General features: G+C 39.3%; 1 protein-coding gene across 1 annotated transcript; it reads right to left on the minus strand.

The window, feature by feature from the left end:
- Window positions 1-1,909: 1,909 nt before the first annotated feature.
- spock3 (SPARC (osteonectin), cwcv and kazal like domains proteoglycan 3) lies at window positions 1,910-16,267 on the minus strand. The gene is made up of 11 exons (XM_087806386.1): window positions 16,133-16,267; window positions 15,921-16,043; window positions 10,363-10,402; window positions 8,522-8,630; window positions 6,493-6,601; window positions 6,319-6,427; window positions 5,085-5,198; window positions 4,799-5,020; window positions 4,642-4,704; window positions 4,422-4,559; window positions 1,910-2,784 (listed from the first exon to the last, which is right to left on the minus strand). The coding sequence occupies exons 2-11, from the start codon at window positions 16,041-16,043 to the stop codon at window positions 2,624-2,626; spliced, it is 1,188 nt and encodes a 395-aa protein (XP_087662512.1). The 5' UTR covers window positions 16,133-16,267; the 3' UTR covers window positions 1,910-2,623.
- Between the last annotated feature and the right edge of the window lie 10,870 nt (window positions 16,268-27,137).

The raw sequence follows: 27,137 nt of genomic DNA on the forward strand, positions 1-27,137 counted from the left end.
GAGATGTTACATTACGGGCATATTTTATTAACACAAATTCATTTAACAATACATTTTTAGTCAAATACTTGGGGTGTCGAACTCAATCAAACAAGAGAACATTTACCTAACTGTCCTTTAAATGTAGGAATGCATCCGATTGTTTTTTTCTTTCTTGAAGGCTTAATCTAACCTTAGGATCTCTGTGTTTGACGTCTTAACATTAAATTACTTTCTGACAACAGCAGGTATACTCTTACTATAAGTCTCTATATAAATAACGGTCGTGATATAAATATGAATAAGAATTTACTTTGATTTTTAGCCAACCATCTGGCAGGGAATCTTTTAATATTGTGGCTTCTTATACAATTATTTGTATCTTCATAATTTGATTTAATAAAATGTCTGTGATAAGACTTTATAATTGTTGAGAGTCGCTGTCTTACGACATTTTTAAGATGTTTAAACATACGCACAAAGTTCTCAACATCTCCGTGTATCCTTTCATAAATGTGTTTAGACACACAGACGTTGGTCAATATAGCTTTTATTTCAGCAAATTATACATACACTGTAGAAAATGCATCATTATCCTCATCGATCAGAGGTGTGACGACTGTTTGGAATCTGAGAGCGGCTACAGTGTCGGAGGTCTTCGAAACATCACACTCATGAAGCAAAAACACATCGAGCTTACAAAGTCCAAAGAAAATAAAAATCCATGACAAAAGGAAATGAAATAGAAGCGTTGAAGAGGATGGATGGCACTTTTTACATGGATTTTCAAGTGATGTTTTGTTTCAAGAAGCCCAGCAAAGAGAAGTCTGTGAACAAATCTGGTCCCAGGTCTGAATAAAAAAGTCCTGAAAGCGCTACAGAATACTCAAATGTGCAATTGGTTTGAGTTGAAATCCAGATATTGGCTAAATGCAGATCAGTAACAGATTAGTTTTGTACAAGAAAATACATCAAATCAATTATCTTATTTTCTTGCATGGCTAGCCAAACCAAAGCAACGTTTCTAACCAGTCTAGCAACTTCTTTCTGCTCCAGTTATTCTGTGCTTCTCTACATTCTATGCACAGATTAAACATATAACACTCTTACAAGCACACAAGCCACGACAAAACCTTCTTTTTGAAAGTGTGAAACTGAGAATCAAAGGTGGTTTTAACGATCAAACGATGAGTAAACGTGTATTGATGTATCCAACCTTCTTGCCTTTTTTTTAAAACTAACGAACTAACAAAATGGCAATGGTGTACGATCAACTTATCGCCACCTATTGGAGATTCCAAGGAAGGATAATCTTTGGAAATGTATAAGATGGCGAATGGCAAAGCTGGTTGGAATTACTTAGCATTGTCGTTAGCTTGTGAAGCTTTCCTTATTGTTGCTTTCCGCAGTCAAAGGTGACCGGTATGCTGACGACAAGCTAGTGTTGCTGTTTGCTTCGGTTTAAGTGATGGTTCCCTCTCAAAATTTCTCTCATGCTGACCAAAGGTTGGGATTGTTCTCGGACTACACTGTTTCTTTTCAGAGTTATGGGCTAAAAGGTCTTGTGATGGAACATGATAAGATAATGATAAGAGTCTCTTTGATTCTCAGTTGTTTGGATCCACTTCGAACACCAAGCTTGTCCAGTCACTGTGCTACTCTCAGCTTCCTCCGTCCTCACAATAAAAGGCACACCTTGTCACCCCCCCTGGACTTTCTGATTCAATGACTTTTACGAGCAGGAGGTTCGCCTTGTTTCACTCGGCCACGTTAAACCCCCGAAAGGCTCACTGATGACGAGGCCTTCTTTCATCTCTCCGACATCAGTTCGCTGTTTTTCTTTTTTTTTTAACTTCCTGTGGCTCCAGCAGTTCATAGCGATGCAATTTAAGATTATTTGTACATGCCTGAGGGCTTTAACCTCAAGCAATTCTTTTTTTCAATTCCACAAGAGTAAAACAACAGCGTTAGACATGCCGCACCCAATCTGTTCATCGTCAACGCTCCCCAACAATGGATTAAAATGGAGATAATAATCCTCTCTGCTATATTTATATATATATAAGGAATAATCTGTCGGTTTATCTTTAAAAAAAAAACAACAATCTTGTTGGGCTTGAATGTAATCCAACTGCATTAAATTAATCCTCCTAATGAAGCATGTCTAACTCTTATCTTGTTGTTACACACATTTTTAAGTCACAGTAAAAACCTCAGATCAAAGAAAAGCGTGAAATATCGTCTTATCTACATCGTCAGCGTCCCACCTATGCAGAGGACATGTGGTCACGGAGCAGTGGAGGATGAGGGAGGAGGATCTCTTACAACTCTTCGCCTCAGGCATCAACATACTCAGGCATCAGAAGGCTGCACAAAGACGAGATACTAGGGGACATAAACCGTCCTATGAAAATGTTCTTGAGATCAAATCCAATGGATTGTCAAGTTTTTTTTCATATCCTCTTGTTTAGCTGTTTGGACGTGACTTTCTTTTCTTTCTTTTTTTTCTTTTTTTAAACTGATGAACAAAGACACAGAGAGTCCAGAGGCTTTAGGTAGAACGATCTGCCCGGGGGAGTCACCTAGAAACGTGCACTTTGAACAAAACGGGAGGATTTTTTTTTTTTCTTTCTTGTTTTTGAAATTACGACAGATATTCGTCGTCGTCCTCGTCGTCCTCGTCCTCGTCTTCATCGTCCTCATCATCCAGTCCAACCTGATCGTTGATGACGAATGAATCTTCATCATCGTCGGTGACCACAGAGTCACCGCTGCCCAAGTCACCGGACGACTCCAAAATAACACCTAGGAAAAAATGAGAACAATATCATGTTAAAACCTTCCTCCTCATTTAATAATGTTAGGCTATAATGGTTTAATATAATAAACGGATTATATGCCCTTATTGCATGATGTTAAAAATATTGATGTCCGTCCTCACTGTAACATTTGTCACTGTGGCTTCTTCTCAGAAACTGCTTTTTAGAACATACCATCACAGCATGCTATAAAAGTAAATCATCTTTACATCAAGTATTACAAATCGTTTATTTTTCAAATGTCCTTCATCAATTGTCAGTGGTTCAGAGACAGTGCTTTGTCGTAAGTACTTAAACCTTTGAAGCGCGAAAGATAAAACAAGGACATCTAGTAAACAAATTTACACTCAGAATTTACAACATTGTATATTGCAATTTTTTAGATCTCAAGAAAGGGCCTTTAACATCTGGTAAGATACTTATTTAAGGTTATATTGTTTTATATCTCTTTTCAGAGACCCATAAACACACCAGTTAAGGGGATATAGACAGAAAATGTATGTCTCTATGACAGTCGTGACCAGAGACCACTTTCTTAGTCCAAAATGACTCTCTTAAAAACCTCCAAATACTTTCATACTTCGTCTGTAACGTCCCTCTTGGATTGAAACCCGCATATAAGGAATTGTTCGAAAAAACATTGTAAAGTCTGGCTAAAATGGCTAACATGCTAAATGCTATGACAGAAAAACACATGTTAGCCTTTAATCTTCTGCTACAAACAACCTTAAAGTATAGACTTGTGCTGTGTCTCAAATCGCACACTTCTCTTAGTGCACTGGCGGTTAGTATGCACCAGGATAGTGTACGTAGTAACTAGTACGCAGACGGTATGTCTCAAATTAAACACTGCCACTACGCACTAACAGGAAATGACGCAACAGCTTCTTCTTCTGCTACTATTTAACGATGATTTCAACCAGCTGTAGGAACACTATCGACACCTGCTGGTAGCACGTTTTGCAAGTTTAGATCAAGAAATATGAGAAATGAAATATTTGCGAGATATTTACGCCGGTATCGGCACAGAGGACGTGTCATCCTTCTACTGCTGGCTGTAAATGCACCTGTAAGTATATGCATATAAATATATATATATATACTGTATATATATATATATATATATATATATTCAACGTCATTAAGATGGCGGCCGTTTAGGGTAGAAAGTGTCCATATCGATCCATACTCTGTTTTGTCGGCGTTTGAGTACAGAAATTGAGTGTGCATGGCGCACTTCATTTTGCATACTAAGAATTGAGACGCACTTATGAACTAAAAATACTAAGTTTAAAAACGCAAGTATGCGATTTGAGACACAGCTTTGGACAATGAAGACTTGGCACTAGTCGCTAGCATAGACAGTAAGTAAGTAAGTAATTTTTATTTGTATAACGCTTGTATAATTTCTAGACCAGGGTCACAAAGCGCTTAAACAATCACAACAATATTCAATAAAGTATATACTTTAAAGGGCAAGATAAAACTGAAACACAACAGATGTCCAGAAAATCAAAAAGAAAAGACAGGTTACTCTAATAATCCCAACCCTTAGTCGACAAGAAGGCGAGTAGAAAAAGGAATGAAATTTGAGGAATTCGCTGCGTAAAGGTTTCAACTCACCACAATCTGCTGGTCCATGGGTGCGAGAACTGGCCTCCTCGTTACCATAGCGATCCACACACCAGCACTGACCGCTGCTGCTGTGACACTGGTGGGACCTGTAGAAGCCGTCTTCGTCGCACGACGGCAAATACTGACCTACACACACACACAGAAGGACGCGATGAGTTGAGATAAATATCTTTGAGGTTTAAATAAGTTTATCCCGAGTTCCTCGTACCGAGTAGCTTCTTCCCTGCTTGTTTCCTGTTGATGCTGGACAGCTCTGCTTTACAGGGAGAATCTGCAAAGAAGAGAAAGGCATGGACAGAGATAAACTGATGATGTTTATAATATCTGAAGAGAGAGAGGTCTCTTGTGTCAATCCTCATGTGCACCTGTGTATCTCTGGAAGCATGTGCACCATTCAGAGCTGCTGATCAATTTGTCGCCGTGTGTGTCGCAGGATTTGAAGAAGCCGTCGGAACAAGGCTCGTTCCTGTCCAGGTAGAGACTCTTGAGCTCGGACGGGTCCAGCTTAAGGTCGAAGTTGGTGTCCAGTCGAGAAAACATCCAGCCAAGAGGATCCTTGCACAACGGCGTCGAGCCCATCTCAAACTCTGCACGGGTGGATATATATTACACTTCAGTGTGAAAGACACCCAACGTGTCGCCATAACTTACTGGTCATCTCCGTTTTTATGATCTTCACCCTCTTGTGGTTTCCGTTCTCGTGCAACACTCTGAACCAATCTCTCAGCCGACTCACAACCTCCTTGAGTTCCAGCTCTGTGCACACTGGAACGAACAAGAGCAGAGGGTTGGGATTATTTTCAGAGTAATATGTTCCTTTTTGGAGTCGTAGGTGGAAATTTATGTTCATACAGTATGTGTTTCCTATCTGTGTATCATGTTAGCCTTTTAGCTTCTGCATCAAACAAGATTAAATATAAATTGTTCAACATTTTCTCAAGTGAATGTTTAAATACAAAGACGAACAGTATGAACGTATTAGGATGTTTTTAAGTGTCTTTTTGGACGAAGAAATGTGGTCTCTGGTCGATACCGTCATAGAGACATTTTCTGTCTATATGCCTTTAACTGGTGTGTCCATGGGTCTCTGATAAGGGATATAAAATAATATATACCTTAGATGTTAAAGGTCCTATCCTCAGATTTAAAATAGTGTTTTGATATTCCCAAGTGTCGGAATATTGTAAATACAATTTTGTAAATGTAGTTTAAGCTGTAATTGTCCTAATTTTATTAAAGCACAGTCTCTGAACCACTGACAATTATTTAAGGACATGAGAAAAACAAACGGAAAAATAAAATAAAAACTAAATTATTTATTTATTTTTTAAAAATGGTTTGCATTTTGAGAGGGACAAAACATTATTTCTCGTTTGCTCGGTTTATTTTTGTGGGTTAAAGTTGATCATAATAAAGATGATTTAATTTTATAGCCTGCTGTGATGGTATGTTCTGGAAAAACTGTTTCTGCCACAGTGACAAATGTTACAGTGAGGATAGACATTTTTTTTTGGTCTGGATTTATACGGCCCAATCATATTGTCTCTTAACTTTAATACATTTATCCTGTGTTAAGAAAAGAAAATGTAAAGTATATTTTTAATTATTTTCTCTTCATGTCACATTGTTTACAAACATTATGGAGGTATTTGGAAGTTTTTGAGTGTCTTTTTAGACGAGGAGGACGAAGAAAATAAGCAATGTTCCCGGCCATCTAGCCCTCAGTCAACATCTGCAGGAAATTAGTCTTTAAAATCACTTTAGGGATTGTCTTTAAAATTGAGATTAAATAGAAAGGAAAATGGTGGTGTTACAGTCTCTACAGCTTCTCTCACTGCAACACGTACAAGCAGTGGCTTCTATTTCAGGACATTGTGTAACTCACCTTTCTTCTCTGCAGTCCTGCTTCTAGGCCGAGTGGGGCAAGGACACATTCCCGGACACTTCAGGGTGATTTTCTTTCCGCTGATGCAGGCCTGGTAATCCAGCTTGCACTGTGACCGAACATCGAGGCGGTGAGTTAGAAAACACGGGAGACGAGGTCTGTCATTTCGTGTACCTTGGTGGAGTAGGTGTGGCCGTCGGTTCCACACACGGGAGAAGGGTGGACCACCGGGCAGGTGGCACATCTTAACCTGGGGCTCTGATACAAGTTGTCATCTTTAATACTGAACAAAACCAAAAAAAAAAAAGAGGGTCATTTCAGAACTGAGACCAAGATTTCAGCACCGTGGAATGAGGTCAGGCAACCGTGTTCATGGAAACCTCTTTTTAAACACACTCAGGCCTCGTTCTTGCCAGTTGGCATTGTAGATGAGTGCTTCTGGTAATTGGACAACGATGTCAAATAGAAATCACACGACTGCCGAGAAACGCAAACAAGGGCGGTTGGAAATGAGAATAGATTCCGTGGATTGAGTGGTCACCAGCATGTAGACCACATGATGAAAAAAAAAGATTAGATTTAGCTCTAATACATTGTAGCGGGTCCTTCATTTTCGGGTTGTAAGATTCAGTTTAAATCGGATGTTTTATTGTTTTTGCTAACCATGTCGGCGTCAATTTGGTTCAATTGTTATTTGGTTATTTGTGAGGGGTGCCGGTGGCGCAGTAGCTTCCGAGTAATAGGGGGTTGACAGTTCACTACCGGGTTGGGAGGGAACCAACTTCTGACCTTTATGTGTGGAGTTTGTATGTTCTCCTAGTGTTGCGTGGGTTTCCTCCAAAAACATACAGAGGTTGATTAAGAACTTGGGGAAATTTCCAATAGGTATGAGTGTATGTGAATGGTTGTGTGTTTTTGTGTGCCTGGCATCCTTTCCAGATTTTAAGTGGGACACGGAGCTTACAAAATGTTCGCAAACAGCGAAGCCGCGGGTACTGAATGGGGTTAGGAGCCGTCCCGCACCTTTATAATCTGTTTCTCCTTCTGGACGAAAATAGTTCTGTTCAATGACTTTCAACCGTTTTCCTTTATGTGTGAGGTCTATTTGTTCTGCATATTTCTGGGCTGTTATTGGAAATCAGAAGTAAATCGAGTACTCTAAATCAGTCGTCTCAGAACCCCAAGATTGGGACCGATCCGTGATGCATTTATGGCCTGGATCCACAGACCGTTGACTGTTTTGAGAAAAAAAAAACTGATTTTCTAACAATTAGCCTGTTAGTCTTACAACAGTCAGGTCTTGATTCGTAAACCGCTTAATATGATCTCAATAAGGGACCAAAACCAGTCTAGACGTGCTGATGATTCAGCTTTACGGTCTAAATTGTTCGTAGTTGTAAGTAGGTAAGTAAGTAATTTTTATTTGTATAGCACTTTTCCAGACAAGGGTCACAAAGCGCTTAAACAATCAAAACAATACTCAATAAAGTATATACTTTAAAGGGCAAGATAAAACTGATAACACAACAGGAGTTCCAGAAAATCAAGGAAAAGCCTGAACAAATATAAACATCTTAAGTTGTTTCTTGAAGGAGTCAGTAGATCCATCAAGCGCAAAGAGAGAGGAAGATCGTTCCAAAGCTTAGGAGCAACAGTCTGGAAGGATTTCTCTCCTCTGGTCCTGAACCGTGTTCAGGAACCATCAGTAGATTCTGATCCACAGACCTCAGAGCCCGAGCTGGGGTGTAAGGCTGGATCAGATCACTGATGGAAGGTCTGACCATGAATAGATCTGAAAGTAAGAACCAGAATTTTAAAGTTGATCCTGAAAGAAACTGGAAGCCAGTGAAGAGTTTTAAGGATCGGAGAAATGTGAGTTCTTCTGCTAGAGCGGGTCAGAATTCTCGCTGCAGAGTTCTGTATCAACTGCAGGCGAGACAGATCCTTCTTGTTAAGATATTGTGAGTTTTGGCTTCTGCTGCGGGTCCTGATCAAAGCTGTGACGGACTGAAGAAGCTTCATGAAGCATTGTCTATATTGTCGGAGCTCAGTAGTTGCTACTAAGAATGATTGAAAGTGGTTTAATTTCAATAGTTGCTCAAAGGCAAGATTATACAGGCAAGATTATACAGCCGTCCAGTGTGCTCTGGAAATGAGGCTTCGTGAAACACATGTTGGAACTGTGACTCGGTGTGTTCCTTACCCAACTCTCCTCTGGCTGACACAGGTGGCGGTCTTGTAATCCTCGGACACACACACCTTGTGGCGACTGCATTTGATCTTCTGACAAGGGTCTTTGGTTGGATCGAGGCCTGAAAACACGAGCGTGGATGAGAACAATGTGACTTCCTCAAGAATGCCACTTTCATTAGAGGGTATAAAAAAAAAAATCCATCTCAGTGCAAACAAGGATTTAAAAGGAAACTCATGTTTCTCTTTGACGTCTTGGACATCTTTTATTTCAGTCTGGTTCGATCAGATCCATGTGAGATGCGTGTAACTGTCGGACACTTCTTACCGCACGATCTCACGCCTGACTGACGGCGGTAATACTGTTAAGTATTCTTACGGCTAAAAACAGATGGATCTACTTATAGCCGTGACCGAATGTCAACACGCGGACACTGCTCTGGAATCAGACGTAAACGAAACTGAACACAACTTTAATCCAGAACTGAAGGTGTGATCTTCATCGATAATCTACGGACCCTTCATCTGCTGTCAGCTTTAAATCCATGGATGGGTTGTTAAACACTCAACTGATCTGAGAACAGTTTTCAAATGACCTCTCCTCTAAAGAACCTTACTGTAATCCCAGAGCAGCTTTGGCAGATTATCCATCCTCCATCCTCCAACGTGCTATCTAATGCTATTGTTTCCCTGACGTGTCTGTGTGGGAGTGTGTGTGTCCTCGGGTGCCACTACCGGTTAAAAGGAAATGAAAACTGACTCATGATTTGACTCACACTCCGGAGCAACCTGGACAGGGATCAGAGAAAATCTTCCAAATTCCTTTTGATAACGGCTGAATTTTTTTTTAACGCAGAGAACATTTTTGGATCATAAAAAAAAAATGCTTTTTTAAAATGCGATTGATTCGTTATGTTCGATTTTTCTGATGGATTTAAATTTGAAATGCACCAAAAATATTCTTGGTTGAAGCGAGAATGATGACAAATGTTTTCCTTAATACTTGTTATTTAGGTTAACACTTCTCACCACAACATACTATCAATTCAATTAACATGTTACGACAGACATTCTTTCTTTTTCACACCTTACATTTAACAATTTATGGGTCTGTAATCCATATTAGATTCAGAATGTTGTAGATTTGTGTGGTTTCACTGCCATTTTTGGCTCAATCTTCTACTAATTGAAACACAATCAGCTATTCCCAGCCTCCTCGCACATGGAAACAATATCTTAATGATGAGACATCAAGTGTCTCAGCTGGTGTTTAGCTCACAGCGTGCAAACGTAAACGCTCCATTACTCCTGTTGAAAGATTCCCTGCTGTTGTTGCGAGTTTATGTCGGTTGTCGCCCTGTTGCCTGACCATTGTCCTGCACAGCTGCGAATCCACACGCCATTAGTTACTGTCAGCTTCGAGGTGTTGCATCACAACAATGCAGATGAATTAATTTCCCTAAAGCTGCTACATTTCATTTGTTATTTAAGCCGATTAAATGTTCGGTGTGTTCCCAAACATAACGATAGATTATTCATTCTTTTGTCATTCTTTTTTTCCAATTTTACATTGAAAGGGTTGTACGGTGTCCCTCAGTGGACACAATGTGCTGTGTTGCATTCAAGGACATGATCGTGGTGTGTTTGTTTCTCATTAATCGCGTTATCTATTTCACGAGTTGTGTAACTGCACCCCGGATGTCACGCTCGGATTGATCATGAGCCGCCTGTCGTTTAACTCGTGGTTGCGTTTCAAGACACAATCAATTCGTAGCACATGACCCAGTGGACGCCGTGTCAATAAACGTTGGGTTTTAAATAGGAAATTAGATAAACCGGAGAGGGACGACCGACCTTGATCGAAGGTTTTGGTTGGAGTCCAGGTTCCGGGCTCCTGAGAAAAAGCACAAGCCTTCATTACAAATCCGGATCTTGCCCCAATAAAATGGCGATTAGGCAGTTGTACAAACCTCCACTTCCTTCAGCAGAGAGCAAAAAAACAGAGACAGAAAAAAATATTCAATATATTGTCATTTGTCCATCGTGGTAGATAAAAAAAACGATCCGAATGCTGAGCTGAAATCTTAAATCTTCCCTATAAACTCTATTTACCTTTATAATCCTGATCTGACTATTACCCTTCAGTGATATAAAACTGTTGAATAAAAAGCAAAATTGACTACGTGTTGAACTACAAAGATAGTATTTATTTATACCAAGTGTTTGAATTATGGATCGGACGGCAAGTTCTTTAATTCTAGTGATTACATTGTATGCCGTTCTCTTTCGACTTTTTTGTTTCTTGTTCCAAACCAGGGATGTCGATCACTCAGTCACACAAGGAGCAAAAATCTTTAAGCAGGTTCAGTTGAGGGTCGAACAAAATGGACAGAATATTTACCTAATAGGAATTAGAAGACTTGTATTTATATTTTAATTATATATCTTGAACTCAAACAAATGCCATTCCTTCAGCATCAGTTTCTATGGCCACATAAAATGCCAGATTTGTCCCCAGTGTTCCAAACTAAATACTAATTAACCAATTCTTTAATACATTCTGGAATCCAGATGGACATCCAGAACCCCACAAGTTTTTTTAGTTTAGAATGTCTTTTTTCTGCCTCTTTTTCTTATAGTTTCTGCCCTTTTCATTTCCTTTTCAATTTCTCGATCTCCTTTTAAAGGTCACAGTGTTCAAATGTTATATAAAATTAGTCTATATAAAAAAAAAGAGTCTTTTCTGGAACATCAAGCAACCATTTCTTATGTGAGGATGTATGAGAACACAAACGCGAAAAGCAAAAATGCACAGGTTCGAAAGATAAGAGTAACATTTCCATTAGTCAGTCCAATCTGAATAATGAGAATGATGGATACTGTAACTGCGGTGGACCTCTGGACCACGCAAGACAACAACAAAAGAGCTTGTGGCCTGGTACGTTAATGGATTCAGACCCAGCATTAGCAAACGCACAACATACCCCGAACAACAAAAACATCAAATATCTAGAGGACAGAGTGCACGACAAACCAGACCAGAACCAGAGGAAACCCAGGACGCAACAGTCGACCCGATGTCGGAGCGAGTGCGTGTTAAAAATAGCATCTATTTAAGTCATCACTCCGTCTTTCTCCACCTCCTCAGTTCACAAGTCTTTCACTCTTAAGTGCACACATTCTTGTGAAGAAATCAGGGGTGAAGCACATTGACGTCATTCATACGATATTTTTCTATGGGACTTCTATTCCTTTTACACGACGACCTAATTTCTACTCTCCAATGACCGGGAGATGACGTCTCCCTCTATATTTACCTGTTCTCTCTGTTCCAGCTCTGGTTGTCTCGCTGAAGCATGTCACACACACACACACACGCACACACACACACAAAGATGCTTTGAAGTGGAAGGAGCCCTGGGCTCTCTACCTCCACATCATCAGCTCTCAGTGACAAACTGCACAGACGTGAACAACAGCCGACAAAAAGAAGGGATGAAGGGATAAAAAAGGTGTAATCTGTAGTCGGTGCAAAGGCTGATTCCACGGTTAGATGTTAACCCGCTTTTTTCTCAACAGCCGATCAGTCTCGTGCAGCCAGGTCGAGTTGGCAAAAAAAAAAAACGAGTGGATTGAGATGCAACAGTGCAGCATGAGGAGGCCCCGGGGCGGCTCCAGACATTATTGTGGCATGTTCAGTACATCACTTGTCAGAGATAGTACCGGGCCCGAGCTCATGTCTCGTGACGGTACAAGACTACGTGGAGGCTGAATGATTCTATTGGTTTTTTATACTTTGAATGATGGTATTACTCTGATTGTGTCGTTCATATAACAGAGTGTATTGTGTCTGATAATGAACCAAAGTTTAATTTCATCACACCTCTTTGGTATATTGAGTTTTTATTAAATGTATCACTCATTTAATCAGGGGTCCCCAACCTTTTTTCTTTTTCTTTTTTTTTGCATCATGGACCGGTTTAATATCAGCATGGCTTTCACTGACTGGCCTTCTGATTAATATAGGAACAAATAAAGTAGAATTCTCAGAAAGAAATGATTGTGATGTACATCAAAAAACAATATATAACGCGGATTCACCGGGAACTGGGTTTGGGTATCACAGGCGATCGAAAATATGGTACTGATATCAATGCTAGTACTCCGGATTCCTAGAACAATCCTTTACAAAAAGGAAAAAGTATATATTACATCACACAAAGTACTAATTTCTAAAGTTGAATTTTTCAGCTTTGGTAAAGTAAAAAACAATTTTTTTCTTACAGAAAAGATACATAACTACTATTTCAGTGCCTTTGAACGTACCAGTGAAGTTATCCATTATCTAGTCTGGATCACACATGGTTGTTGAAGCCTGGCACCGAACGATAGTCAAGCGTTTCGTTCGGTGCCTTAAATAATTCGCCCCAGCAGGAAAATGTTTTGTCTTTTTTTTTTTTTAAATAAATAAAAGACAGTCGGTAATAATCAAAAATGGAAATTAAACAAGCTAACAAACGCCTCATGGACCAATGCTCTCCACTGCATACACCATTCAACCTGCGTTGGTTGAAATAAAAGGTCAACGCAAGATAATTTTCACAATGGACTTAATTCTCTTTAAAAGATACTCTGTAGAAAACCCAATTCCTCTCATTGTCTGTGACTTTAATGTAGAATCCAAATTGCCAATGATATGTAGAATTCAAGTTAGAAACCAGTTCCTACTGACATTTACTGGAGAACTTTGACATTCAAATGAGCTGCCGATTTGACTGCAGTTGCCAGGAAACATGAAAAACCGATGTTATGTAAATGGTTGCTAACGTAGCATCAAATATAAGATGAATGTGGGAGGTTTGATCTTTTTCACAAGGAAAATGTTTGATGTGTTGCTTAAATTATCTGTATCGGCCTATAAATAACATACATAGTTTATTCAAAACACAAGTGTCGTGGCATCATTAAGTTGCGTTGAATCCAGTTAGAGATTCAAAGGTGATCACAAATTACGAGGGCTGGATCGATGAAGCTTCACGAAACGCTGTCCTTTATTTTTAGAACTCAGTAGATGGCGCTGTTGGCTTTGAAACAATGGGTGGTTCCATTTAAATAGTATCTTAAAAGGCCAAGATTATAGAGCCAAGAGCGCCTCCTACTGTAATTGGCTCTTGAAATGAGGACAATGCTTCACGAAGCTTCATCGATCCAGCACTACCTTTAAAGTCCTGGACCTGCTTTGACTGTTTTCAAGTCTATTTATCATCCCTCTGTCAGCAAGAAAAGTCGACAAGGGATGGACAGATTTGAATACATTTTGAAGGGTTGATAAGGACGATTCAACCTGGATTACCATCTGGATCCAAGGATAACGTGGGGAATGAGTGTCACTTAAAATTGATGAAATAAATGTCGAACAATACTATCAGGAAAAGGAAAATCCCAAAATGGGGGAAATATTTCACGAGATAATGCCAGTTTTCAATAGGATACTCTGCAGGTAGAAGCAGCTTTCTGTATGAAGTTCAAAGATATCTTGAAGGTTAAGTAAATAAATATGTTAATATAATACTCTCGCAACATATACATGACCTTATCACGCTAACACACATTGGATGAAGCAATCAAATGTGTTCCCCTGAGCGTGGTCTTCAGAGATGAACCGCACTTGTGCGCCGCAGGCCTATAATTTAAGCTTCAGCCTCACCTTCTCACTCACAGGCGTTTTTTTTTTTTTTTTAACTCGTCTGTCTCCTGTGATACATTCAAATAATCACTGGAGCGACTCAAAATTGTGTTTGAATATCTGTCTCTATGTGCACGAGTACACAAGCCTGTTTGTTTTCGTGAAATCCTTTTCTCTTCTCTTTTTTTAATCACATGACTTGAACCGGTGATAATTCGGGCTGACGATGGAAGCATGAAAAAGCACAAGGAATGTTTTGTTTTACTTCCACTTCCCTCTGGCGTCAAAAATGTTGAAAGGCCCAGATCTGCAGTTCATGCTGCGAGCTCCCGGAAAAAAACAACAACTTTGAAGCCAGACTCTTATCTCGTTGTTTGTCTTGTTATCCGAGTTACTTGTGGAACCTTAAAACATTATTTTTAGCATCGTGTGCGTCTACATCGTCGTCTGTAAAAGTAGACATGAACGTTGATTTACAATGTATTCAGGATTTTGTGCTCATAATCCAGTGACAAAAATTCACATTCTTGTATTAACAAAGATGCTCATTGACTTTTATGCCACAATACTCTAGAGACAAGAGTTACTCTTATAAATTAACAGTTTTTCTGAGGACCCAGGGCCGCATTTTTGCCAAGATCTGGTTCAATTTTCACAAATTTTCTACTCCTGTCGACTAAGGATCTTTTCTCTGTCCAAAAAACATCCAAATTCGTCGTCGGGTTTTCAGCCTAATCTCATAATAATAACGGGGGAATAAAGATAATTTAAGTCTATATTTTAAGATGTATTTCAAGGTCGCGTTGTACCAATTTACACAAATCTTCCAGTAATAACAAGTTTAAAATATAGACTTGTTTAAATATTTTTTGTGTCCTGTCTGTACCTCAATGACGAGCAGTAATGGAGGTATTTGGATGATTTAAAACGTGTCCTATTGGACCAGGAATATAACTCCAAAAAGACAGGGATTACTAAAAATAATATCAACTGTAAATCGACATTAGTGTGAGTAGAAAATGAGTGAAATTGGAATTTTTGGGGGAACTATCACTTCAACACCATATTTAGAGTTACACAAAATAAACATGTAAAGAAAACTAGATAAAAGGGACTCTTGGACCGTTTCATCCATCAGCAATAACGACTAAAATGGCATTTTAAGTAAGTAAGTAAGTCATTTGTATTTATATAGCGCTTTTTCCAGACCAGGGTCACAAAGCGCTTAAACAATCAAAACAATACTCAATAAAGTATATACTTTAAAGGTCAAGATAATACTGAGAACAACACAGGAAAAGCCTGCACAAATAAAAACGTCTTAAGATGGATGTAGTTGTCCATCAAGAGGCAACATATTTTTTAACAACACAAAGTTTTTTGCCAGTGAGCAGTTCATTTTTATACATAAATCCTACTTAAACTACGCCTCTCTCTTGATGTCTAGAGAGGTTGATTTACGGGTTTTTTTTTTCAACCTTTCTCTGCAGCCTCACCTGCCTAATAATTAGGCCCCTTAAGGAGACCGACTGGAGCCGAGGAGGCCCCCCGGGGTCCAAGAGGAGGACAAAAAAAAACAACCGAAACATGCCTGCGCGCACGCACCGCCTCGCCACGCTCAACAACAATGGGGCCCGTGACGCGTCGCTTCAACGCGTGAAGGGAAAGAGGAAAGTCACGCGAACGGGAGGATGAGGAGGAGGAGGAAGATGAAGATGCGACTCACGTCTCTGAATTTGTCCCATTTCCCTCCGAGCCATTTGTCGTCCAGAAAATTGCCGCTATCCGAGCGAGCGGAGACGCAGCCGAGGGCGCACACGCACACGCACAGCAGGGCGACGCACAGCATCTGCGGACACACAACACACACACACCCGGTCGGTGGTTTTTTAAAAAGCATCACAGACAAGGGGGGTCCCTCGGTGTGGCCCCTCGTACCTTTGTCGCGTCAGCTCCTCTCCAGACTGTAGATGTCTTGGTTTTACTGTCACTAGTGATAGTCTCTCTCTTCTTACCTCACTCTCTCCCTCCCTTCCTTCTTACCTCACCCCTCCTCCCTTCTCTCTCTCTCTCTCTCTCTCTCTCTCTCTCTCTCTCGTTCTGCACCGTCTGTCTGCGCAGAAGGTCGGGAGCGCGCATTTTGGCGTGCCCGCGCCCGATCACACTCGATCATCACTCCCTCCCTGGCGGTGGTGGTTCTATTATCACGATATTTTTTTTATTGGAATGTAAACTAAAAACGATAAAAAAAGAAGAAAAAAACATATATACAGTATATAAATAAAATGAATGGGGGAAGTCGTCCATTGGAATGAGCGTGTCGCTTATTCCCTTATGCAGGGTGCGGGGTGAAGGGCCCCAACCCCGCACCCCGCATAAGGGAATAAGCGATAGTAAAATGGTTGACTGGATGAATGTATATTTAGAATTCCATACGAATATTCACAGGTTTTGTCTCTATGTGGCGGCGGCAATTACGTCCTTCGCAGCTAAATGAACCAAAAGCGATGACTGTGGACGAGAGGATACATTTGACAAAAGCAACACGGTCTATACATTCTGTTAACTCTCTGTACTCTGGTGATACTAAAAAAAGGATCGCAGTATATCGTATTGTTGCTCCTTTATGTCTTTGTCTGGAGAGGAAGTGTGTGTTTGTACATCTTGTTGGTGCGGTGGCTCTGTTAAACACATTCTTGCAAATATACATCCCTACTTTTTAAGCTAACATTGTTAGCTTAGCGCTGTTATCGGTGAGCGTTCTGAGGTGTTATTAATCTCAATTAAACAACACATAATAACAATAATTTACCATATTTTTGTTGATACATTATTAATAATTGTGGAGGTATGTGGAGGTCCCGCTCCTATTCCTGCGCGTTCGTTGTTCCAACTACGACCTCAAAGAGTACCAAAAGTCAAAGAGTATTTATTCTAACTTAGACAGAGGAGTCTTAACACAAGTTCAGAATTCTGGTTCAGTGACAATACCTAGCGAGTGCTTTGCTATGGTGACTGACCGCGGATGGTTTACAAACAGTGGCATTTATACAGTTGAAGTAGCGCACCACTCCCCCCTCATTGGCTCCTGGTACTTTGGCCCTCAGATCTGGTTGGCTCCTGGTGTGGTATATCACGTATCCGGGAAGATTAGGTCATCTCCTCTCTTGTGTCAAGAGTCATGGGTCGGACCGGCGACTCCCCCCAGTGCCAGTTTTTTTTTTTTTTACCACAGATGGTGGGTCCGGCAGCACCCTCCAGGCAGTTCCTGCCTCTGGATGTTTCCTGCTTTTTAGTCGCACTCATTTTTTCACAACCACTCTATTCTCTTCTCCTGCTCTTCAGGCATTTGTTTCTGTTGAATTATATATTTTATTATTGTTATCTACATTCATTATATGATATATTTGACTTGTATCCTATACCATGGTTACCATAGTAGCCTTGGTTTTCTACTTCATGCATGCTCCGCCCTCTACAAGCTATCGCTACGAGATATACCAATACGAAAGAAGTGGGATAAATGTACTCCTAGTGGACTGTACTTGAAAAGATTGTATGGCTGCTTGCCGCCCCTAAGACCCGGGGCGGACTGGCGTAGGGGAATACCATTCGGTCGTGAGAAAATTAAAAATACATTTGGATAAAAAGTCTATCGCATGTGATGTGATGGACTGTACCAATCAAATTTCCGTCACTGTGGTAAGTCCTACCCGTTGCTCGGCCTATTGCACATGTTAATCACGCTGCTCTAACGGCACTAGAAAAAAAGCAATTAAAAAAAAGCCCAATGATGTTAAAGTGTTGCTGACAAGCTCATGGATAAACAAACAAATTCCTTGAGGAACTTCCAGCAGAAAATCAGAACAGAACCAATTCATGCAACCAGCAGTATATTGATGGTAAGTTATATTTCAAACTATGTTTGATACTTTAGGTCAAAATGTTAATTTGGCTAACATAAGCTAATGCTGCAACAATCCTCAATGTTAGCTGACAAGATGTAACTTGTTTACTCAACCTTCCCATAGATGATGTTACACATACATTTGTACAAAGAAAAATATTGATTTTATTCAGAATTCGTGTCTGAGGCACTTTTACTGTGACTGTCAAATTAATCTTTTGTTTATTTGTGTGTCTATACATGGCCCTTCTTACATAGGATCATCGTGTCTCTGCTATATTTAGTACTGTATGTTTGTCATTTTTCACTTTGATCATGATGAAAATGTCATTAATTGTATGTCTCTAATTTGTGTGTCTGTCTTCATAAGGCTTAATAACCTTGCAGCACATCATCTCATGTACATACTTTACCGATATATACAACTATTTTGTTAAAATATTTGCTGATGAAGATGTTGTAATCTATTAACTCTCCTAATGTTGTATCTAGATTAAAGATGATCTACCTGTGGACCGAGGAGAGGAACCCTGACTATGCAACGTTATTGTTATACAACATTTTAATGGAAATGGGCTTATTATTGTTGTTATGTATCCTTTTAATAGTGTACTCAGGGTATTGTTAGTGTGGCTCTAACAGCCTGGCAAATTGGTCGGACAAATTATTTTGTAATAAGGACCTGTTTAGAAACCTGCATTAAAATCATTACATGCTTAGAAATGAAGACTGCTGTAAACATTCTACCGTAGGGTATTGAAGGCTCCAGGTTTATTATATGACTATGGTTCAAAACAAAGTCAAAAGCTGTTTTTTATCAAGGTACAGAAAACTTGCTGGGTGGCTTCCTTCACCGTGTAGTGGGCCGGGATGTCAGTGACACCGGGGCCACTTTTCCCCGACCGGTTTGCACCTGCCCATGACCCACAAGTTGAACGGAGTCTAAGAAAGAGCGCCTGGCAGTAGTCAGCATGGAATGGCAAAATGGCAAAACCTCCTTTCAGAGCTTTTCAGAAGCCAACATTTTTGAAAATAGAATGATCTTGCAAACCAAGCAGAAGGTTCTGGGATCCAACTATATGGTACACGGAACACCGGGCTGTAGTTAGACAGCATAATAGAAGACTCGTCAGTCACCAAAAAGACAAAAAACTGCAGTAGAAGACACTGTTGAGGACTTCCACTAAAGTAAGTAAGTAGTAAGTAAGTCATTTTTATTTGTATAGCTCTTTTCCAGACCAGGGTCACAAAGCGCTTAAACAATCAAAACAATACTCAATAAAGTATATACTTTAAAGGTCAAGATAAAACTGATAACACAACAGGAGTTCCAGAAAATCAAGGAAAAGCCTGAACAAATAAAAACGTCTTAAGATGTTTCTTGAAGGAGTCAGTAGATCATCAAACACAGAGGGAGAGGAAGATCGTTGCAAAGCTTAGGAGCAACAGTCTGGAAGGATTTCTCTCCTCTGGTCCTGAACCGTGTTCAGGAACCATCAGTAGATTCTGATCCACAGACCTCAGAGCCCGAGCTGGGGTGTAAGGCTGGATCAGATCACTGATGGAAGGAGGAGCCTGACCATGAATAGATCTGAAAGTAAGATGTCTTGATCAGCCGGGAACAGGACAAAGACAAGGGCCATTGAGAAGAAAAAAAACCTTTTCGGTGGAAACGGGTGCTCTACATACTGCTGAAAAGGGAGCCAAGGTCAAAAGTATGTAGATCATACGGAGGGTACGCTCTTAAGTACACAGACTTGAGGACTCTTGCGCCAAATGGGACAGGAAATGACCGGCTGCTTCCATTGTGGACAAGGCTGAAGCTACAACATGCTTATGGACTGAACATTGTCCCTGTTGGCTTACATACCTGACTGTGCAGACACTGTTTGAATAGTTAAAAGTAGAACATGAGAGTGTGACAATGTAAGGTAAGGTAAGGTAAAACTTTATTGATCCCTCAGGAGGTCTCCTTCGGGAAATTGTTTTTTTTCCAATAGCCAATACATGTTTGTTGATAAAAAACAAAGAATCAAAAATAAATCTAAATAAAATAAGAACAAGAGAAATAAAGAGAAAGAACACAATTACACAATCTAAGTCTAAAGATAAAGAACATAGATCAAAGAAAAACAACAAAGACAAAGGATACAAAGACTAACATAGAACAGAACATCCAGATACTTTCACTCCACTCCTGCCCCCAAACTCAGAATTGTACAATTTAATAGCCCGAGGGATGAATGAGTCCTTGAGTCTATTTGTTTTGCACCTGGGTAGGAGCATTCGTGCACTCATTCTGCTTCTCTGTATTCCTGCAGTCCATGACTGGACATCAGAACCTGCTCTATACGGAGATCCCACCGACGTGGACACAGTTTCTTCTTAGTTCTGTTTCGACCACCATGTGGTCGGTGGGAGAGTTGACGCTTATACATTTTTAAAGAGCCTCTTGAGTGCTAAGGCAAATTGTCACAGGGGTCAGGACACCATTATGCAGTCGCCATAGAAACCATCCTTGACCTCTTTGTTTCATGGGCTAGATGAAGTGTAAATGGACGTCAAGAGTCCCGATATTAGAAAGTCAAATTGGTCGCCCCCGGAGTGTTCACGGGCGGAGGAGATGAATGAGCGGTAAAGAGGAGTGACGGGAAGAGTGCGAGTGTGGACAGGAAATGGGTTGGTAAAGGTGTCTTTGTCTGGAGGGAGAGAGTGTGTGTTTGTACTTTGATGCATAGTTGTGCCGTGGATATAAGATGTTGGTCGCATACGGGGCCTGGTGTAAATGTGTTGCTGAAGGAATAGCTCTGTTATCTAAGACCTCGGTGAAAGCAGAGGCAGTAAATAGGTGTTTTGTGTGTCTGTGTGCAATTTCTTCCATCCCCAAGAGTTCATAAATTATTGAGTCGGAGGCATTAAAGATGTAGATATGGTCAGAGACTGACGAAGCAGAATTACACACGAAACACTCTGACGCTCGCGCAGTCAAATTAAAAAAAAAAAAAAAAAAAGGTCTTGAGAGATCGCAGATACCGTAGGAAACGTAAGGACGTGGCTGTTGAAGTGAAACAGGGTAGAAATGTGTACGAGAGAGTGTGTTTGGAAAACGCAGTAAAAAAAAAAACACTTCTCAAGGAGCAATGATTTCACGGCTCGGCGACTCCGTCGGTGTGCACCTGCTCTCCGAGGTGGTGGGAGGAAAGCTGAGGAGATTTGGGGTCGAGGGAAGTTTGGAAACCCATCACACGTGAATTGAGGCGGCTTAACAGATTTCACACGTTAGGAGAGATAAACGGCCTAAATAGGACACAACAAATACTCATTACCAAACATAATTGAAAGTCGTTCCCTCGACTGTTTTTTGAAACGTGAGTCATGATATAATTGTCTAATTTTATAGATTACGACTTGTTAATGTGATATTAATGGTCAACTAATGTGATTATTTAAGTCCTAAATAGATGTTGGACTCTATTGTATCATCAATGCGTGTCTGTTTGAACAAAACTATAATATTTACATTAGAAAATGATTTTAAGCCCCGCCCACTTGAAACATTTTTTTTTACCATTACCACACCCACTCTGCTGTTATCGTTAAGCATCAAGGTTTGTCACTGCGTGTCATCAATCCCGGAAGTCTCCAACCTCCAATGACTCGTTGTATAAACAAAGCGGGCGTGATTACAGCTGGCTGGAGGAGGAGTGAAGTAAGTAAGTAAGTAAGTAATATTTATTTATATAGTGCTTTTCGAGACCAGGGTCACAAAGCGCTTAAACAATCAAAACAATACTCAAAAAAGTACATACTTTAGAGATCAAGATTATACTGAGAACAACACAGGAGTTCGAGAAATTCAAGGAAAAGCCTGAACAAATACAAGCCCATTATTACGTCATAATCCAATCCGCTCTCGTAACCTCTTGTTCGCCAAGATTTCAACTTTATAAAGTAATAAGTTCAAAACATGGTCATGATGAGGGACTTACTGCATCTTGGAGAGGAAGACTTCAACATTTGAAACGTGTGAGCGAGTCAGGAGAGTTGGAGTTTGACATTAGTGGCACTTTTATTGACAACTACATGTTGTAGTTTCTAAGGACAGGTGAGTCCAGGTGACCCCTCAACCTGACGCCACAAAATCAGCAGGAAATGGAAGTCGTCTTGTTAACTGTTGTCTTAACAACAACAAAAAAAGATTGTTTGCGTTTTAAAAGTTGGACTACTTTAAATTCCCTACTCAATAAAAAACAAAACAATCATTTACTTTGAAAAGTGTGGTGTTTTGAGTGTGTAGCATTGTGTAGCTTATCCCCCAACACCAACAGCAGTTTGCCGGATAACATTTTGAACAATGTGTGAGTTGGTAATTGACTGTTAATTCTTCGGGAAAAGCAAAAATGTGCCCAAAGACGGAGTGGAAATGTGAGCGAGAGGTGCTAGGGCGGCGCCGTTATCTCACAGAGACAGATGTTTTTGAGTACTGCAGCCAGTGCAAGGTCAGTGGGAATCCTGTGTTTCAGCTCCAGGATGAAGCACTAATAGCAAAGTAATGACAGAAAGGGAAACTGCACAGTCGTGATAATGCAGACGAACACAAATGTGTGGAGCTGAGACGACTGATAACGGAGTCGGCGTGAGCGAAGAAGCTCAGAGATACGCAGGGCTGGAGAACAACGACTGAATAAGTAATAGGAAAAAGAAAGTCTTCACTTGAAAAAAACAAAAAAAATGCTTAACTTGTGTATTTTATTCTAGAAGAACAGACTGGAATATTTAGTTAACCTGTATTTGAAGTTAATGTTAATGTATATGCAAATAAAACTTTATTTAAAAAAAACAAACCTGTAGTAATATTGACCAATATTTGTGTATAAATGGAATAAAAACACCTCAAACCATTTATTTGAAGCCAGGAAGACTCTAAGCTTTATACTTTGTCTCCCTCTAGTGTTTTTTATTTGTTATGTCGTTCCAAGTGAATATAATAGAAAAAAAATATATTTATCGTATATTTTGAAGTGCTTTAAATGCAGATCATAATTTGCTCCCTCAGTCGTGATGGAAACAACAAACAATAAGCGACATTTTCAACTTGAATTATCAAACTCAAAAAAGATGTGTGACATTTTAAATCGTGTCATCCTTTATAGAGCAGATGATTCTATGTGAAACATTGTGTATTTTTATTATTATTATTTATTTTAATTTACAATGACACTTAAACATACATAATGTAATTAACAGCTTTTTAATCGTTTTATTCTTTGAAAGATTAATCTTCGACAGGATGCAGACAGAGTAGGTCTTTGAACAACAGTCAAGAAAGAGTATTGTTTAGTGACAGTTATAAATACATTTCTATAATTAAATCTTGCTCGTGTGACTGCAGGTGAAATATGACCCACTGTAAATACACATGTTATTATTGTACACCTGGTCTTTGTTTGGTTAACCCTAGCTTTGTTAGCTGCTACTGCAATTGGCCATCCTGTTTTCCCATCAATGCTTATGCACTTAAATAACACTAAAACACAACAAATATATTATTTAGGATCATTTACAATTGAGGACTTTTTATAAACAGGTTGACGTGGTTTTTACAGAGTACGTGGACGCCTTTTTATAAACAATGATTTCAATGATAATTCATTGTTTAATCATATAAAATTGCATTTACATAAAAAATACTTACTTACAGTACTTACTTATTTACCAGAGCTGCTTGTTGTACTGCTACAATATATCCCCTAGATGGCCTCAAAGAGCACTGTTTGAGAAAAGAATAGAATATGTCAGTTCAGTAAATCATGACAATAAACTCAAAAGTACATCCTCATTTTGGGTTATGAAATATAATATCTCAGAGTCATAAACCTCTTTTTTCCCCCCCTCCACGACAACAATCCAAACAATAAACGTTCTCGTCTTTCTTTTCAGATGTTCATCAAAATAAGTGTCCTATCACCAACTTCTCCTTGTTGTTCCTCTCACGCATTTTCTGCCAGACACACAAAAGGCTAACATCGCAAAAAAAAACCTCCATGGGAGGATTCTGTCGTGCAGTGTAGATTGGGTGTCCCAGGGTGATAAACAATTAATAAGCAGCTCAGGTAACACACCTGATATGCGTGGGGGGGGTGGGTGGGTGGAGGGAGAACAGACAGGCAGAGGCGACGGTTCACCAGGAAGGGGGGAGGAATGGAGAGAGTGAGACATACACAGATAAAAAAAAAGGAAGTTAAGTGAATGGATTGACCAAAGAAGAAGATACATTTGAAAAAAAACCAAAAGAAGTGACAACGCCACCACTGTTAGAGATTTTAGAGAGTGTGCAGGTTTGTGTTGATGTGTAAACACACTAATGTGTGTAGTTGTGTCAGCAAAGCTACACTGGACCCCCCCCCCCCACACACACACCCCTCCTTTGTGCTTTTCTTTTACTCAACTGAATCATTATAACCCTTGTTTTACATGTGAGACCAACACACCTGGGGATGTTTTAAGTCAACACACACTGTTGATTGTGGAGATGCGTATCTTTTTTTTTTTTAATGGGACACACCAGCAACTCTATATACCACACCTTTTAGTTCTTTACTACGACCGGGCAGCGACTCAAATTTCCCTGATAAATCACGGTTTATAAGATTTTTTAACGAAAAATCCTAAAATTTCGATTTGTTCAAAGTGTATATATTTATTTAAATGTCCTTTAAGAAACATCTTAAGACGTTTTTATTTGTTCAGACTTTTCCTTGATTTTCTGGAACTCCTGTTGTGTTATCAGTTTTATCTTGACCTTTAAAGTATATACTTTATTGAATATTGTTTTGATTGTTGAAGCGCTTTGTGACCCTGGTCTGGAAAAGCGCTATACAAATAAAAATGACTTACTTACTTACTTACTAAGTGCCATAACATTCATTGTGCAAACATGTTAGTGACACATATTTAATGTAAATCTCAACTTAAATGTGTAAAACAATAAGAGTAATTTAGTTCGTTGACACCGCCAGGGCATTATTGTCATCCGGTGCTCTATATTACATTTCTTTTTTTAATCTACAAACACAATATTGACGCAAAATAAAGTATTTATTAACATAAAATACATGTCGGTGTAGTTTGCTGCATTGTTCAGCTCTAGTTTAAACCCTATAATATAGGTATCTATTACATAAATGAAACCCCATTTAAAGTATACGAGCTATTACAACTAATACCTTTCCGTTTAATTTAATGCATATACTAATACATTAAAGTATTTTGTCAAATGCGTTTTTCATGTCTTGCAGAGCGATGTAAAGTAAATGCGCGGAAACTGAATTTTCAAATTGTGCATTTAATCCAATTCAGATCATTAAAAAATATATATTGTGCAGTTAAATTGCTTTTTGTAAGTACAGTATATGTATGACCCTATTGAGCAAATAAATATATGAATACTGGCATAATGTAAAGTCAAAAGCAAGGACGAACAACAAAACAGCAGAAAAGAATTGGTACAACGATCAAATTTAACTTAAAAACAGTAAATTGTTCAAAAATCGTACTTCTAAAGTTGTCTCCATTATACACACACACATAAACACACACTCATTTATGACATGTTTTCTTGCAGCAATGATCTCTATGAGTGTGAGGTTGTTACCCAGCACCAGGGGTCATGGACGGCCGAGGCTCTCATTGCGAAACAGGTTGAACTTGAGCTCTGAAAGAAAAATCATATTTTCCTTTGTAGTTAAATGGGACGTTCACGGTCTAACCATGACCGTCCTTTCACGGCTCTTCCTTTTTATTTTTGCATTTCCCAGCAGGTTATGTTTCATCCTCTCTTGAATACCCCCCTCCCTACAAATGTTCACACCACATTTATTTTTTTCTTTTACAACAACACCTTAAAGTTGTTGTTTTTTTTTAAAGTGCTTTCTCAGGTGCAGTAGATTCGAGCGCTTCATGATGCGGTGTCATCATTTTCACAGCTCAGTAGATGGTGCTGTTACATTTTAAATGGTTGGAATTTTCATTAAACTAGCGACTCAAAGGCAAAGATTAGACTCACCTAAACTTTGTCTCCAAAAGCTCCCAACATGAGATCCAATTATTTCCTAAAAATAAACTAATGTTAAAAGTTTATGGTATTTTTTGTCAAAATGTTTCTTTTTTCAGGGAACAAAATCAATTATATTTAATGTTGTAGTAGCCACAGCTCCTCTTGATCAACATGTGTGTTGTTGACCTGCAATGACTCATGGGTAATTTGATTACTATATTTTTACTTCAGATTTCTTCTGATAGTGTCAACATATTAACAGAAGAAGTGTCATTATTTCAGGGTATTTCAGATGAAAAAAGTAAATGTAAACTTCAAAAATATGAAATAAAAACACTAAGTGTTTCAAAGACGTCCCTTTCTCGAAGTTTCCATCAATTAATCATGTCTTGCTAGACGTCCTTTGATGGATTCGCCCTCTTAACTTTGTTTGGCATTGTGGGAAATCTCAGGAACACATCTGATGAGGTCACTCTGTTTGTTTGATGTGCAAATACACGTGGTGATGTGGGTTCGCCCTTCGATTCAGTGGAGCAATAATGACAAATGAGTTGAAATGATACATTTCTTTCTTTATTTTTTATTTTGGAAAGTTGACTTAAGGACATTTGAAACCTCATTTCTTTATTTTATTCATTTTTTTTATCCTGTAACACTTGTATATACTCCTTTAAAAAACGTTTTGTGTTTATAATAACAGTAATTGATACACAATAATATTAAAAACAATTTTATTTTTAGAAAGGTGTGAAACTACGTTTGTAAATGCCGCTGGTGGATCTAAATCGATAAACCTTTGTACCTGCATCCACCTGAAGAAGTCATGTGGGAGGAAACAGACGCACCTGTGAGCGACAGTGACCTCTATCACGTCCTCCCTCCTCTCCTGGTTGGCCAAGATCCTTGTCAATCAAAAGCCTCTTTAAGTCCCGCCTCGCGTCGTACCCGCTCCACACTCCACAAACTGTTTGTTCCGATCG

The sequence above is a fragment of the Callionymus lyra genome, chromosome 1 (assembly GCF_982586985.1).
Source record: "Callionymus lyra chromosome 1, fCalLyr1.hap1.1, whole genome shotgun sequence".
Classification (NCBI taxonomy): Eukaryota; Metazoa; Chordata; class Actinopteri; order Syngnathiformes; family Callionymidae; genus Callionymus; species Callionymus lyra.

Excerpts from the sequence above, each read along its gene's own strand:
- spock3 (XM_087806386.1), bottom strand. The coding sequence starts at position 16,043 with ATGCTGTGCGTCGCCCTGCTGTGCGTGTGCGTGTGCGCCCTCGGCTGC. Across the intron at positions 8,631-10,362 it reads AACCAAAACCTTCGATCAAG|GCCTCGATCCAACCAAAGAC; the intron begins GTCGGTCGTCCC and ends TCGTGTTTTCAG. Across the intron at positions 6,602-8,521 it reads GTCAGCCAGAGGAGAGTTGG|TATTAAAGATGACAACTTGT; the intron begins GTAAGGAACACA and ends GGTTTTGTTCAG.